The following is a 16,756-nucleotide window of genomic DNA, read 5'->3' as shown; positions in this document are numbered from 1 at the left end:
CAGGAACAACTGAAAACAATCCTTTTCAAATAACATGATTGCATGAACCTAACTAAACAATTCACATCTCAAATCTCAAATATGGATAGCCTTTCTTCTCAACAGCTTTAATGTGAAAGTAGCGATTATATTGTATACTTTGAGGCAGTTACAGCGAAATTTAACGCGATTTCAGTACGGCCAAGAGACAATTATAGACGTTGATACGCGCAATGATCTTTTCTGTGGTTTTTCATTCAATTCCAACTACAATAAATTGTATTCAGCATAGTCAGCTGATGTGTGAACAAAAATACGTCACAAAATTTAAATTTCTCGATCGCAAAATAAAATTCATCAAAACCACCACGATTAGTCATCACTCTTCGAGCAGTACGAATTCAAGATCTTATTTGAGAAGCAACTATACCCAACGAAATTTAGTGTAAAAGTGCTCGTTTCCGAACGATTTTACACCTGAAATAGCCTCACCAGATCAGCTCAGCCATGATTCTGAGCAGGCATAGAGGCTAAACCGTACAATTTCTAGGGCTCGCGACAAGTTTCCTTTGTAAAGAAAATAAAAGCAAAAACGTAGTCCGAGTGGAACCTAGAAATAAAATAAGAACCTATAAATAAATAAGAACCTTCCTATAAGATGCTTCGAACGAACTACTGTAATGCGACCAAAGATGCATGCAAGTCACTGTTGAAAGACTTTGATTTAGTTATCAGCCTCTTCAGTCACAATCACATATATGGACGATAAAAAGAAGTGAAAAATAAAATTATATTAGTTTCCTTGGCAACGAAAATGAATATAGATGACAAACACGTTTTAAATCTTAGAAATTGCACTGCCTTTGCACAGCAGGTAAAGGAATAAGTTTCCCATATATCGAGAGAGCAATCTAAATGACTATTAATAACAGGTTGCAAAACCGAAACCAACACTCAAGAGCTTTTTTGCACAAGGCTACTTGTCAAACCAGTCCAGTTCAATATGTGCGCCGGCCATGATAGAAGTTAATAGACGAAACCATGATAGAAGTTAATTGACGTAAGGTAGATCGGTTCAAAAGAAATTAGTGTATAGAAGCCATTGGTGGATTAGATGGTCGCGCGAGTCGGGCTTTGACAAAAAGGGTATTTGTTTTAATATCACTGGAGATGAAAAGCAGGAGCTCGGTAACGAGAAGGGAGTTAGCAACGCTAGGTGGGAGCTATAGGGAGCAGAGCATAAGAATGAGATGGAAGGAAAACCTTTCTAGCTCAAAATTGAAGATAGGAGATGCTGCATCATCTGATAATAGTTATACCTATTGGAGGACACAGTGTCTGTGTTTGAAGGCCGTCGCCACAGTATGCTCGTTTACGGAAACGCACAGACTGGATACTATGCGGCACAATATCCATTTTGGAAGGCCTTCGAAAGTTTATCTATGGGGGACACACGGTATTCATGTTATAACGTCTTTTGGACAGTATGTTTTGAGGTACAAAAAGTTTGAATATTCAAAGGCATTTTGTGGTTTCTTGTTTTGGGAAGGCCTTCATGTCATGTCACTTCAAGTTCAAGACGGGACACTTCAAGTTGTCACGGCATTCCTTTCCGCAAGTAATTATTGTGGCACGTTTTCAAGATTTTATGACATCTTAATATTACATTCGACTCAAATTTGAGACTCTTATTTAAGAATATGAAGATACTTGACAACAGCACTGCACAATCTAAACTGCCCCAAAAACTGAGCATCTGTCGACAACACCGTCCAACACCAAGTAACGGAATCATATCAGCCTCGCTCGGCGAATCAAGTAGGTGTCTGTAATATCCAACAACCATGTGGTATTCTGTCAATTTATCGTTGTGTACAACCCAGGATTCCAATATATCCCACTCGCAGGTACAAATAGCAGACAATAATTTTTAATTACAAGTTAGTTGTCTAATCATCTACGAAATTTTTCTACTCGTTAACATCGATCATGCAAATGCGATGCGGTTAGGGCCAACGCAAGCATTTGTGGTATCAAGAGAAACCGCTCCCTCCATTGGTGGGTATAGAAACCGCTCTCTAATAAAAAACATTCATGGAAGCTCGTCTGACGTGCTATCGGCAGTGAAGGATAGAATTGAATGGTAACATAGGGAATTGTGGATGGTTGCATAGCGGTTGCGTCGGCACGTTTTGTGGACGATGGTGGAACATTAGACACGAGATGTGTCAAAGCACGGATAAACACAAGTAGCATCCGGGTAAAATTATATAAAATTAATGTACCAGGGATAGGCAGTGAAACTCAATAACCAATCTAAGCTCGAGCCGATGTGTGAAGAGCCATTTGATTGAAAATTAAACTCTCACATCTTACATGTCGTTCAGCTTACAATTAACAAACACAATCAGCGAAGCGTTAAATAGTACATAAAAAAGTGAAACTAGAAAAACTAAAAATCCATGAAAATAGCTAGTATGCCTAACCTCAACTAAACAATTCACATTTTAAATGTTTAAAGGTCAGCCGTTGTTTTCCAGAACTCTAGACTCAATCAGCCAATTATTGCTTGAACGTCCTAGGCGGATACCGTCAAAATTTCATGCTAGTATTAACTTGATCAAGCGACACTCATGGTAGGTTGATACGTGTCAAGATCCTCCTGTGGTATTTCAAATGAAATAATGAATGAATGTCTAGCAAATCAAAACTTCTTAATGGCAGAATAAATTCATTAAAACACGATGATTAGTTTATTCTCCTTCAATACTGGAGATCTAATACTGACGAACTTTCTTCAGTAGCAACTATGCTAAGAGAAATTTAAGGTGAAAGTCGGCATTTATATTCAACAATTAAAATAAAGTCACCAGATCCAATCAGCTATGACACAGAGCAGGCATAGAATTGGACCACAGCAAGTCCTAGGGCTCGCAGAAAAGTTTCCTTTGAAGACAAAATCAAAACAAAAACGTGGTCAGAGCAGAGACAGACTTAGTAGTAAAAGAAGAAGGTAGATGATGTAATTTAAAAATTAGGCAGAACATACTATTTCGTCCTTAGCTTTCAACATGATACTTCAAACGAACTACTGTAATGCGACAAGAGATGCATGGAAGTCCTGATGAAAGGCCTTCATTTAGTTATAAGCTCCTATAGACACCATAGCAAATACGGACAGTACGAAACTTAAAACATAAAATGACGTTAGTTTCCTAAGTAACCAACTTGAAGATGACTAACACAGCGTATTAAATCTTCGGAATTACACTGCTTTTGCACAGCAGGTAACGGAATTGGTTTCATCGCTGTTGGGAAGATGTTGGAGAGAGCAATATGAATGACTATCAAGACCAGTTGCAACGCAAAAACCTGCACGCAGAGCTTATCTTCGACTAGTACTGTGGTACTAGTCAAAGTCAAACCAGTCCTGGTGTATGGGTGCGTCGGCGTCATCGAGCTCGGCGAACTTGCTGAAACGCAGCTTGCAGCCGCGAGCACGGTACCGCCCAGCGACTGCAGCAGGAATGGAGTCATCCATCGAGCTATCCTCAACTACGACGGACACGATGTCCGGGGGAAGCTCGCGTGCTAGACGAATATGGGCATCGGCAGTGAGGCGACAAGCCAATAGGCGCAGCCCCCTCTTGGTGCTCACCTCGTTGCCACCAGGAAGAAATCTACAAGCCGCAGGTATTGTTTAGACTTTATGAAACTTTAGACTTTATGAAACTGCAAACTTAACTGGGTCGTGAATGGCATTCAAGCGCGTTTATTTCAAATAATCAAACTTGACACGAAGAGAATTGAGCATAAATTAACACGACTTCATTTTAAAAATCTTCAATAAATTTTTTCACAACATATTTAAAAAAAGGTGCCATTAACAGTTGCCAGTTACACTGTACAAACGTATACCCTTCATCAGACGAATCAAATTTTAGGCGTCAAATAATGCATTTAAACAAATCAACGCAACCTACCAAAGAAATCATTGCAATTTCAGGCCTATTCCTAATACCTTAAAGCCTTCGCTAGAAAACATTCGCACTAAGAATTGGACTTTGACCATCATGACGCACACGGCTGAATAGCGAGCGCTCATCGAGCGTAGAATTTACTCTCCAACATCACAGCCGGTGTTGCTTTAGTATGTAATCTACAGCTTAATCCACCTGTAGTCTTCGGGACGAAATGACCCGCATTTCCGACCCTATGCCCGGAGAGCATAAAGCAAATACCGGAAACGAAGACAACGTGAGAATTAAAAATATAACCAAGCATCCACAGCACGCATGAATGAATAAAGGATAGAGGAAATATGTAGTACTAGCCATAAGCAAATGAAAATTCGCGCTAAGCTTTATCGCTTCCCAAATATGAAATGTATAATCTATCATGATCTAAAAAGACAATTGACATGCCTTCACTAATATTGAACAAATCTCTTCTGCAACGAACAACTCCAAGCTATTTAGCGACAATACACAGGCCCACTTACGAAAAATACTATGCCAGGGCCCATACTTTCAAAAAAAGTTAAGCGATCGTAAGTTCATCAGCCATTCATTGACGGCCTTTCAAGCAAAATCCACCAATTATAGACAAGACAATAGAGCGGAAGTACTTACGTTCACTTCGCGCGTTTTGAAAGTATGGCCCCAGCTTCACTAAGAAGATAACGTCTCAGTGACGCCCACTGCTAGACAAGGAACACATCTCTTGGGGAAGGGAATGTACCTATACCACAACTCAGAGAAACCACTGATACAGCGTCTATTCTACAGAGCACAGATCCAACCACAGGCAGCTTCTTCCCCGATTGTCACTCAGCGTTTGCTTCGTAGCCTACTCACTATCACAGAATATCCTGTGTGTAATTTAAGCACAGCATGATTTCCATTCCCAGTTTCGAACCCGATCCAGAGTTCAACCCCGGATTTTTCCTACACGTTGGACGAAAATATAAGAATATTCATATGATCTAAAAAACCTAATTATTGATCACCAATCCTTAACTTTTAAGGAACAAACTCGTAGAAGATTGAAAATAATACTTAAGATATGAATTCTACAATGGGTGACGTGATAAATTTTCTCCGTTTACCTGCACTTTTACGGAGTGTTTGAACTACAATAATTATACCTGCGACGCTTGAGCTTGTCGATTGCAGCGATGAGCCAGTTCAGGTCCGCGTTTGTTGCACCGAAGAAGACAAGAACCAGAGGTAGCGCCAACTTTCGAGCTCGTAGAGGTTTAACGTCACGCAAGTCCATGTTGAGTGCGATTCGTACATCTGCAGATACGAAACTATTCAAAAAATAATTCGGCGGTGCGTTTCAATGCAATATATAAAGATTCTAAAATTTTTATTGGGAGAGTCTGTGGAGCACATTTTTAGGTTTCTAGGGAACATAATTGGAAAATATGGAAAATAATCGTTTTAGGAATTAATATAATAATGATATTGGCAGCGATTGGTAAGACATTTCGCTGTCTGTAAACGAACTGCAGCGACATGTACAAGCAAGATAACCCACGCAGGCTGCCCAGGTTCGTGGGCATGGTGGAGATGGCGTCGAGCTGCTGCGCGCACGACACATGCAGCTTCAGCTGGATCATGACAGGCGGCAGGTTGGAGATTTTTAATGCACTTAGGGAGCCACTGAACGTTGCCAGCTTGCCGCTAAAAATAAACAAAAATAATGAAGGAGCCTTTGTCTACAGATACTAAAACAGTCGTCAGAGGTATTACTATTTCAGGGTCGGTAAACGAAAATTGACACTTCATTCATTCTCAAACAAATTCCCACTAAACACTTCTTTTATCCACAACAAGTAAAACGTTATTTCACTGCATTTCCTTGCGACTCACCACACTGCTAAGCACGAACTTAGTAAAGGAAAAAAGGTCAAAAAGCGAACTCACGGTTTCTCATCAAGCAGACTAACAAGGAAGTCGTCGTTTTGGACTTCAGATGAATAAGAATACTGAACATTGGCCAAGCTGACGTAACAATCGTGCAGAGCAAAGGCTCTGACGGCTTTCTCGTACGCTGAAAATGGAGTCGAGGAGCTCGAGTGCAAATTCAAGTAAACCACTTCAGCGGGATATATCTCCATGTTCTCCAGTATACTGTCGATGGAAGTCCCGCTACTGATGACGTGGAATCCAGACATACACATTGCCTCAAGCATGAAGTTCATGGGGCACAACTGCTCAAAAAATAGGACTTGCAGAATGAAAAATTGAGGTCAATGGGCGCGAATTTTTTCCTCTTACACGAGAAGGCAAATTTTTTCGCGTTACGCTGGTACGGAACTGTGCGTGTCTCAGAAGTTTCACCTCAAAAATTCAAAGTGTAAATGAGTCAATTCCTGATGCGATATTTACAAATCAATGCCTTCATATATGAAATTTGTGCATCTTATTGGCGTTGTAATGTATAATACATGACAGGGGCACAGGAAGTGAACGCTATTTTAACTACACAAATAAATAACTGAAGCATTGATGCAGAATGATTGAAAGATAATTAATAATAACGCTTGAAAAGTGGAGTTAAAAGCCTAAATTAACACAATTAAGTTTATTTACACCATAAACGGTGACCATGCGGTGGAAATCTTGGTATTTTTCCAACATTCGAGACCAGGCAATCTGAACTGAGAGTTCAGGAAACGTGGCAGCGGTCAGTTCCCTCCACGAGATTCTGCCAGGCTCCTTCTTCAAGAAGAGGACAATGCGGCCTGAGAGAGGAGAGGAAAGGCAAAATTTGAATCTTTATCATCGATTTTCTCTTATCTTTATTGCAATCAGAGAAAAAATAAAACTTTTTCAAAATAGCTTAGCCCTCTTTGCATTTTGAGTGGGTCATCCAGGTACAGTCTGGCCCCGCAAGATGTCGTACCTATCGGTGCTACGTCAGCTCTCGCTCAAGCAGTGAGTAAGAAAGTGTCACTATTCAGCAATGTAATCCATCCATTCGTCTGACTAAATTTTAAAAATCTCTGAATACCGGCATTCTAAAATTGAGAATTCCCGTTTCATCTCTATATTATACGATGATATACTGGTGAATTCGAATATGACATCCCTGACTTCACAACAAAGTGCGAAATAAATAAAATGTGATATTGGTTTAGTAATATTAGTACTATAACAGATGATTGGCATTAGAGGAAGCACGCACCTGTCCCTGTTCGGTGGGAAGGCCGAATTGCTCACCGTGAGTCAACAGTAGTTGGTAATGATTCGGGTGTATACATGATTATTTATGCAAATTATGGTTGTTCATTGAAATATTTTGTTTGAACCTTGCTGATAACCCCTAGTAACAACAACCCGATGCTTTCTATACACATTTTACACGTTCATGACCTTACAAGTAAATGAGATACGAGCATGAAAGTATAAATAGTATTTATTTGTCGTAAGTTCGAATATTTAAAAGCTTCGGATGAGAGACAACGCTTGAAGTCGTCATCTACTTGAATGTGAACGTCATCTACTTCTACACGATTAAAAAGAGCATACAACGTGCGTTAAAATTTCAGTCACATAATAAGATGTTTTACCGTCAATAAGCCTGATTTTGCTTTTGTTTGGCTTGATGGCGTAGCTGAGATCTCGCAAGCTGTACTCGTAGTTGCGGCCGTCGACGTCTGGCACGACGAGGCTCACGTGTCGCGCCTCACAGGCAAGCGTCGCGCCTGCCACGTGCGCGGCGTTCACTCCCGGCACATCCAAGTACAGCTTCACGAACTTGTCCGTCTGATTCCAGTCTGTTGGTAGTACTTAGGTTCAATTGAGGACTTAATGAGTGCACACAATTTCATAGTCGCTAACAACAATTTCATTTGCTCCTAACATCCTAAATACACCCGAAAGTTTATATTTACGGCTATGCGGCCACCACTAGGTTGAAATTAGTTAATCTTAATGAAGGTCATAGCACGCTTAGAGTCAGAAAAACTTTTAATCAAAACTTTGGCCCTTGTCTCCTCCCAAAAAGGCACTAGGAAACGTAGTCGAAGTTAAATTCTGTTACATAATCGATTTGTTGAGTTGCTGCGATGTGATTTTGCTTGTCACAAGAACATTAGGTCGCTTATACGGGACGCGGCCACCCGCACGAAAGAGAGATGAAAATGTAAGGAATTTTTCTTATATGACAACTCAGCCTCACAACGGAGGCCCGTAGTCAGGCACTGCGAGCTCAGTAGAGGTACGCACAGGAACAATGCCTCGAGCAACCCAAAATCCCGTAGAATTTCAGATGGGCAGAAGCGCACGTCAGAAAATATATGCTGGATTTCTTTAAAACGGAATCAACAATGGACTCTTACCCTATCAAAAGTGACCATAGTATTGGGCTACTATGAGTTTGATGTTACGTGACTATGATACGAAATACCGTACTTACTGTCTTCGAATATGCAGGCAGAGAAGGAACTATAAAGGTAACCTCTGTTTCAGGCTGCTTTGTTTCTGATGCTGCTTGCCTATCCGTTCATTCTACCTTATTGCGGGACTAACTTTCCTCCTTTCATTTCAAGATGATTTGATGGTGGAAGTACTAGTAAATTTTTGTCTAATTCTCAATGAATTCACGTCATTCAATAATACTGACGGCGAAAAAGTGAGTGAGCTTAACTAGAAAACTACTACAGAACCAAAAGCCCCATATTAGCAAATAAATCTATCGGGTTTCAGGCAAACAGCTCATATAAGAATATGGTTCTGAAAACGCGAGAGAGGCTGATAGGTACACGAGAATAAACTACGGTACAGAAGTGAAAACATCAGCATAGATATTTCGTAAGCAATGCCTGAAAAATAACCGCTAGTAAGAGACTAATGATTAAAGCTATGGGAGGCTGAATTTGCTGGTTGATCGCGCCCTCAGCAAGCCTGTAGACAAATTCTCACCATGAATTTCAACACGGGAGGTGGGCAAGCCTGCGGGAGGAGCGTCTTGTTTTGTATCTGGTGTGGAGGCCTCAAGAGTCGAGACAGAAGATGGAGCCTCATCCTCGACAATTTCTGGAGCTGACTCACTACCATGGAGTTCAGTGCCGGCAGTACCAGACTCAGACTCGTTTGCAGGTAGCTCAGTTTTGGCAGTCTCACGGTCAGACTTATTTGCAGGTAGCTTAGTGCCGGCAGTCCCAGGTTCAGACTTATTTGCAGGTAGCTTAGTGCCGGCAGTCACAGGATCAGGCTTATTTGCAGGTAGCTTAGTGCCGGCTGTCTCACGGTCAGACTTTTTTGCAGGTAGCTTAGTGCCGGCAGTCTCACGGTCAGACTTATTTGCAGGTAGCTTAGTGCCGGCAGTCTCACGGTCAGACTTATTTGCAGGTAGCTTAGTGCCGGCAGTCTCACGGTCAGACTTATTTGCAGGTAGCTTAGTGCCGGCAGTCTCACGGTCAGACTTATTTGCAGGTAGCTTAGTGCCGGCAGTCTCAGGATCACACTTTCTTGTCTGTAGTTCAGCACGAGCTGCCTTAGGCTCAGTGCCGGCAGTCTCGGGCTCCTTAGTAGTCATCGTACCTATCAAGTTGCTCCTCGTGACAAAGTCTTCATCTTCATTCTGGAACGGAATATTAATTACTTGCTGCAGTACTTCATCAAGCGCTAGAAAAGTACAAGGCATGTCAAGCCTAAAACAAATCTGCACTCACTACTCTGACAGTTAAGTAGGGTAAGGTACTAGGCCTAAAATCAAGCAGAAAATGTTGAGATGCATTCAAAAAATTAAAAAAGGTATAAACTTATAAAACTGATTGGACTTTATGACCAATTTGACTTTAGACACAAATTTGAGTTCATAAATCAACTTGACTTTAGACATCAACTTGACTTTAGACATCAACTTGACTTTAGACATCAACTTGACTTTAGACATCAACTTGACTTTAGACATCAACTTGACTTTAGACATCAACTTGACTTTAGACATCAACTTGACTTTAGACATCAACTTGACTTTAGACATCAACTTGACTTTAGACATCAACTTGACTTTAGACATCAACTTGACTTTAGACATCAACTTGACTTTAGACATCAACTTGACTTTAGACATCAACTTGACTTTAGACATCAACTTGACTTTAGACATCAACTTGACTTTAGACATCAACTTGACTTTAGACATCAACTTGACTTTAGACATCAACTTGACTTTAGACATCAACTTGACTTTAGACATCAACTTGACTTTAGACATCAACTTGACTTTAGACATCAACTTGACTTTAGACATCAACTTGACTTTAGACATCAACTTGACTTTAGACATCAACTTGACTTTAGACATCAACTTGACTTTAGACATCAACTTGACTTTAGACATCAACTTGACTTTAGACATCAACTTGACTTTAGACATCAACTTGACTTTAGACATCAACTTGACTTTAGACATCAACTTGACTTTAGACATCAACTTGACTTTAGACATCAACTTGACTTTAGACATCAACTTGACTTTAGACATCAACTTGACTTTAGACATCAACTTGACTTTAGACATCAACTTGACTTTAGACATCAACTTGACTTTAGACATCNTCGTACAACTAGACTTCATACAACTAGACTTCATATAGCTAGACTTCATACAACTAGACTTCATACAGCTAGACTTCATACAACTAGACTTCATATAGCTAGACTTCATACAGCTAGACTTCATACAGCTAGACTTCATACAACTAGACTTCGTACAACTAGACTTCATACAACTAGACTTCATATAGCTAGACTTCATACAACTAGACTTCATACAGCTAGACTTCATACAACTAGACTTCATATAGCTAGACTTCATACAGCTAGACTTCATACAACTAGACTTCATACAACTAGACTTCATACAGCTAGACTTCATACACCAACTAGATTCTAGACATCAATTTGACATACCTACTCAACCTCGTACATCAATGTGACTTTGTACAACAACTCGACTGATTCAACCTTATGACCGATGGGAATGTTTGAATAAAACCAATTTGAGAATGAATTTGAGATTTCAGTGAATTCCGGATGGTAGTTTTATTGCAGAATGAAATAATCCAACACTGGGTTCATTTAGCACAAGAATACCTACAATACATGGAATACCATAGGAAAGTCTTCATTGAATTTCCATTTAGACCTCATGGCTGAACAGTTTGGACCTCATGGCTGGACAGTTTGGACCTCATGGCTGGACAGTTTGGACCTCATGGCTGAACAGTTTGGACCTCATGGCTGAACAGTTTGGACCTGATGGCTGGACAGTTTGGACCTCATGGCTGGTCCAGGCTGGACAGTTTGGACCTCATGGCTGAACAGTTTGGACCTCATGGCTGAACAGTTTGGACCTCATGGCTGAACAGTTTGGACCTCATGGCAAAAACGCAAAGCAAGACGCATCAAAGCTGCTTCATGCTGCACACAGTAGTAATAACTTGCAGTTATTCAAAACCATGGAGCTCTGAGCTGTCAGCCATGATACATCAGGTGAATTTTCAGAAAAGACAAGCATCACTTATTTCAAAATCTGAAATAAATGTTTCCTATCATGTTTTCATTCCAAACCATTGCCATGAGCATTCACGAATTTGTTTTATTGCAATCTTTAAAATTCAGGCAAACGTTCCAAATTACTTGCAGGATATATAAAACACTTCTCTTATAAGAACAATGACTATTTAATTTCAATTTGGGGAAAATGAACACACTAATTATTATGACTACAAGGTCTTTCATCCACCTGATGAAAATTGTACATTTTCCATATATTGAAATACTACACTGATGTGTCAGATTAGCCATGTACAGCATAAGGTAACCATTTAATGAGAAAAATCTAATAACCTACCTTAAGATCATAAATGACCAAAGCTAACATCACTTGACAGTCAATCATTCTCTCCTTGACTGCAAACAGGGAGAGTCCCCCTTCAGTGCTTTCATCATAAATCTGGCCAACTTTCTCTTGTATGGCCACAATCTGTTTCTGTATCTGCCTTCCAAACATCTGCTCACTTGTCTTCTTCAGAAGCTCCCATAGCTTCAAGATGTCTCCCAGCACCTGCAAGGAGATATAAGAATTAATAATCAGAAGAAGCCACAGCTTCAAGATGTCTCCCAGCCCCTGCAAGGAGATATAAGAATGAATAATCAGAAGAAGCCACAGCTTCAAGATGTCTCCCAGCATCTGCAAGAAGATAAAAGAATGAATTATCAGAAGAAGCCACAGCTTCAAGATGTCTCCCAGCATCTGCAAGAAGATAAATGAATGAATTATCAGAAGAAGCCACAGCTTCAAGATGTCTCCCAGCATCTGCAAGAAGATAAATGAATGAATTATCAGAAGAAGCCACAAAGAACCCAAATGAAAGTGCAAGAAATGCATGAAATTTTTTAGCAATGGCCTTATGCAGGTCACTCGTCATAATCTTCCAGCATTAGACATGAGGATATTACTTATATAAATTATAGAGATGATATAAAGTTTTGAGTTGATAATTTACTCAACATTAGTTAGATTCATTGAACACTTGAACTGCTTTGTCTTCTGCCATCACACAAGTTTTTAGATTTTATTGATGATTTTTATTCCAATGGTTGATTTATATCTCCAAAAAACATCCCATGTCAATACGAGTTGCAAAAGAAACCCACCCATTAACAATATTTATAAACATTTATAGATCCCGTAACTTGCTCTAGTCACTCAGGACCTATCACAATGACATGCAATCAAATAAGTGATCACCAGATATCTCCTTCAAATCAAAATCCGTTTCAAGATCTTTCCAATTTTGTTTAAATTTTTGGGTGCTGTTCTAGCAATTTTTGTCATCATTGCTAGAAAAATAAACTTGACAATTTTTTGTATCTATTTCATGTTAGTCCTACCTAAACTTCATGTTCATCATTAATTTCAACTTTAGTGTAAATTTTACTAATGAATTCAACACATGCTTCTTCAATAATTGTGCATAATTTAGCTTTGGAGTTAAAAACAACTTGCAATACAAGCCTACAAGTCTGACACAAATTAAGTGCTAAGTCCATTTCTTTAGGAGTTATGATAAAATAACTGAAAATTTGATTTTATAGAGGACCTGCACTATGATTAACAATAACTTTCACAATAGCACAGAACTTAACAAATGACTTGCTTATTGAATATTAAAGTATCAGAGAACCAATGAAAATATGCCAAACATCTGTTGTACAGAACTATATGTGGGCTGAACTATATTTTCAAGCAAAATATTGTACAGAAAAATTTAGCACATCAAGTAAACAGGAAGTTAACATAAAAATGCACATGGCTCATTTCTCTGTAATAGAACATTCAACTAATTTTCAGCCATATACACACATTTCAGTTTCAAGTTAGCAAGTCTTTTTGCAAGCACAAGAACAGGTAACCCTTCATAGAGTAGGTGACCATAAATAAGAACCTGAATTGGCCCCCTGCACCCAAAGGTTTATGTTCAGTGGCTATGCCATCAAGCCTTGGCTTGTCTTTTTCATCTTTGTGCCTCTAGATTAATTCTCCAGTTGAACTGCTTATAACATCACCCCTTAGTTCCTTTAAGTAGGTAATGAGTGAAGATAATCACTTGAAAACGAGATGCATACTACAACAAATTTTATGTGCCTTATTGCTTCCAATCCCTAGGATAGCCCTGTCTCACAAAATAATGTAATATATCTAGGATATTGTAATAAAATACCTTAGGTTATTTCCATCAGGCTTCATTGCCATTTTCATTTTGCAAACATAGCATTTTATACAATGAATAGTTGTATACTAAGTATGATGAATTGCTTTATTACACTACAATTGTAAAACTAATGATATATTAATGATTATGAATGAAATTATTAATTAATTTCTAATAAATATGAACAATGAATATACTTTTTTCAAGAAACCCAATAAAATCAGAATTTCATGAAACTTATGGCTTCAAAGTTATCAGGGATAAATAGTAAATAACAAATAATAACAACTGATATCAGTTAAGATAAATCTTTAAATTTAAGAAAAATCATACCTTGCATTATGTTTCTACTATAAATGAAATTGAATGAGAAAAAGACGCATTGCTTACTGGGATAGATGCTCATAAAATAAAATTACACAAAAAAAATAATTAAAGCACTAACCTCCTGCTTATTCTTTTCTGAAGCAAATAATTTGATTTTCTTCTCACAGAGAAGGAGTTCTGCATCCAAAAAATTTTCCACCATAGCAGATGATGTTCCTAGCTCCTTGATGTGCTGTAACTCCTCAAGGTATTCCTGGAGCTGCCCAGTGAGAAAATATACATGAATAAATGTGCATTGAAGAATAGGCATGAACAGAAATTAATCTGGAATAATCAGAATTGGTGAAAAAAGAATCACTTCACCGGTGATATGCAATAAAAACAAATGCAGAAAAATGTATCTTTTTCCTTATTTACTGAAAAAAGCTTGGGAAAAGCCTGGGGCCATAGGTTAGGAATGAGCAAAGTTGCGCACAAAGATGGGCGTTTTTGTCTCATTCACAGTTGGCTGCCAGATATTCTTGTTTGAAATAGAAATAACACACAATTATTCATGGAAAATTATATTTTGGGACACATTACATGTTGCATAAGTAGTATTACCAAAATGCTATTGCAGCAAACATACAGGGTGTGTACTGCTAGTACTGGTATTTAGAAAAAAATTCCATGACTCTCTATGACCATCAATATAATTTCCCAAGACTCGTATACAACAGGTTTAGCATGACAAAGACTAACCGTGCATATTCTATAATCTCCTACACAACCTACAGTTGATAAATAGCAAATGTGTAAATGCATAGAGCAGCACACAAATAGGACCAATAATGGCACAAAATCAAGCCCACACTGGTACCTATTATTTTGAATTCAATAGTGTCATATCACAACAAACATTGAGTAATGCACACAAGATTGTACATGATAATGTCAAAATTGTCAAATGTCAATACAGTTCAGAATACTCTTCAACACCACTACCCTAACAAGGCTAACATTCAACTGGCAGCTATTTTATCAACTATTTCTTTAATGTTCAGTTCAAGAGTGTCTAGCTCCTGTTGCTTTGTTTTCAAAGATCGCCTCATGGCGTTGAACTTTGTGATGATTTTCAAATACCCCTTTCTCTCCATTGCTTCTGCATTATTGCATATTCATCTGCTGCTTGCTCAAGCGCCTTGATACCCTCCTCTGTACGCATTTTCTTCTTCTTCAGTTCATTTAGCTCATCCAACAGAGCCTTCCTCTTCTGGGTTTTCTGGGCCTTCGCATTCTGATCTTTTTTTTCTCTTCTGCCAAATAAGTACTGTAGGCACTAGGCTGTTTTGGCACTACCAGCTGCAAGCTAATAGCCTCATAATAAATAGGTGATTGGAATTTGGAAGAAGCCAAACTTAGCTTTAGCTTGACCTCAAACAAAATTTCTTAGCCAAATAATAAAAAAATCGTTTTTGAATAAACTAATTTAATTCTAAAGGAAATAAGGAATGAATACACTGAAGTTGTGAACCATGGCGTATACCTAATAATTTATAATATTATTCATATTCATACATGATACATGAATTATGATGCTTCTTCAACTTCAAGTTCTTGTAAAGTTGTACCTAGTCTTGTTGTCTTCACTAATTAAATGTCTTGTACGCCATACGGCCGACGGCATAGCCTAGCTAGCCTACCTGAGGCTGATGCACAGATGCAGTGATGCTGAACATTAGAAATAAACTGCAATCTATTGATAAAATAGATTTCATGATTTATATCAATTCCGAGTTGATCTTACATCACAAAAATAATGATCACTTCACTTTAGGAAGCATTCACTACGAAAATTAGTGTTTAAACCATTGTGAGTGTGACTGTGACGGAGTGTGACCACACTGCACACATTTATTTACCAATTACCGATTAACCGTAGTACATTAGTGATTAGCCTAATGATTAGCTTAGAAACTTACCTTTTCCAATCTACTGCCCATGTTGACCGACGTTAGTTCAGTAGCACAAATGACAATGGCTTAAGGCTGCAACTAGCAAATATTACCTAAATTCTAGACTTAAACAATTTCTATGGAGTTATTATACATTGTTTCAGAGGCGACACAAGTCTAACTGTCTTCGGAGTTCGGACACGACATACATGTGGACCGTTGAGTTTAACGTTCAAAACAACTGACGAACGCATTACGCATGGGCTATAATTTTACCTGTAACACATCTTCTTTTAAAATAGAGTTTATGTACTTGACTTTTCATAGGAAACGCAAATTTTGAAAAGAGTGTTCATATGATAAAATTTTCATTCGTGTCTTAGATTGCATAGATATTATTATATTACATCTAAATACCTAGGCAGTCAGATCCTAATAGTCTATCATAACGTCCCCTATTAGTCCACACTCTACACGAAGTCCGATTGGTTCATTGTACCCAAACGATTTAACAGCAGCGTTGCCAGATGGTATATTTCTGTACCAAATTTCACAAATCTGGTATTTTCAGGAGGTGTCTGGTATGAATATTTTAGATCTGGTATATTGGTATATGTACCTAAATCTGGTATTTTCTGGCTTACTGCAAATTTACTGCATTAAGTTCCACTTCGGAAGTTTGAACTTCCTCCAGCGTAGGCGTGAATTATATAGATTACCTTCAGAGTGGCGCGACTAGAGCTCTCCCGCCATATTTGGACCCGCAAGTTTACCGCTT

The 16,756-nt window shown here is 38.6% G+C and overlaps 1 protein-coding gene across 1 annotated transcript; it reads right to left on the bottom strand.

Annotated features, from left to right (window-relative positions):
• Positions 1-4: 4 nt before the first annotated feature.
• LOC108674581 lies at positions 5-16,207 on the bottom strand. The gene is made up of 10 exons (XM_018162545.2): positions 16,006-16,207; positions 14,163-14,303; positions 11,854-12,066; positions 8,913-9,573; positions 7,559-7,765; positions 6,579-6,730; positions 5,910-6,196; positions 5,521-5,666; positions 5,126-5,276; positions 5-3,659 (listed from the first exon to the last, which is right to left on the bottom strand). Exons 1-10 carry the CDS (start codon positions 16,024-16,026, stop codon positions 3,389-3,391), a joined length of 2,250 nt encoding a protein of 749 aa, XP_018018034.1. The 5' UTR covers positions 16,027-16,207; the 3' UTR covers positions 5-3,388.
• Positions 16,208-16,756: the final 549 nt, after the last annotated feature.

This window comes from Hyalella azteca, unplaced genomic scaffold (genome assembly GCF_000764305.2).
Source record: "Hyalella azteca isolate HAZT.00-mixed unplaced genomic scaffold, Hazt_2.0.2 contig2461, whole genome shotgun sequence".
Lineage (NCBI taxonomy): Eukaryota > Metazoa > Arthropoda > Malacostraca > Amphipoda > Hyalellidae > Hyalella > Hyalella azteca.
The sequence above is the reverse complement of the archived record's forward strand: the minus strand, read 5'-3'. Positions and strand labels throughout refer to the sequence as shown.

Coding starts and splice junctions, on each gene's coding strand:
- LOC108674581 (XM_018162545.2), bottom strand. CDS start 16,026: ATGGGCAGTAGATTGGAAAAG. Junction 9,574..11,853: donor TGGTCATTTATGATCTTAAG/GTAGGTTATTAG, acceptor ATTCCGTTCCAG/AATGAAGATGAAGACTTTGT. Junction 5,667..5,909: donor AGTCTGCTTGATGAGAAACC/GTGAGTTCGCTT, acceptor GTTTATTTTTAG/CGGCAAGCTGGCAACGTTCA.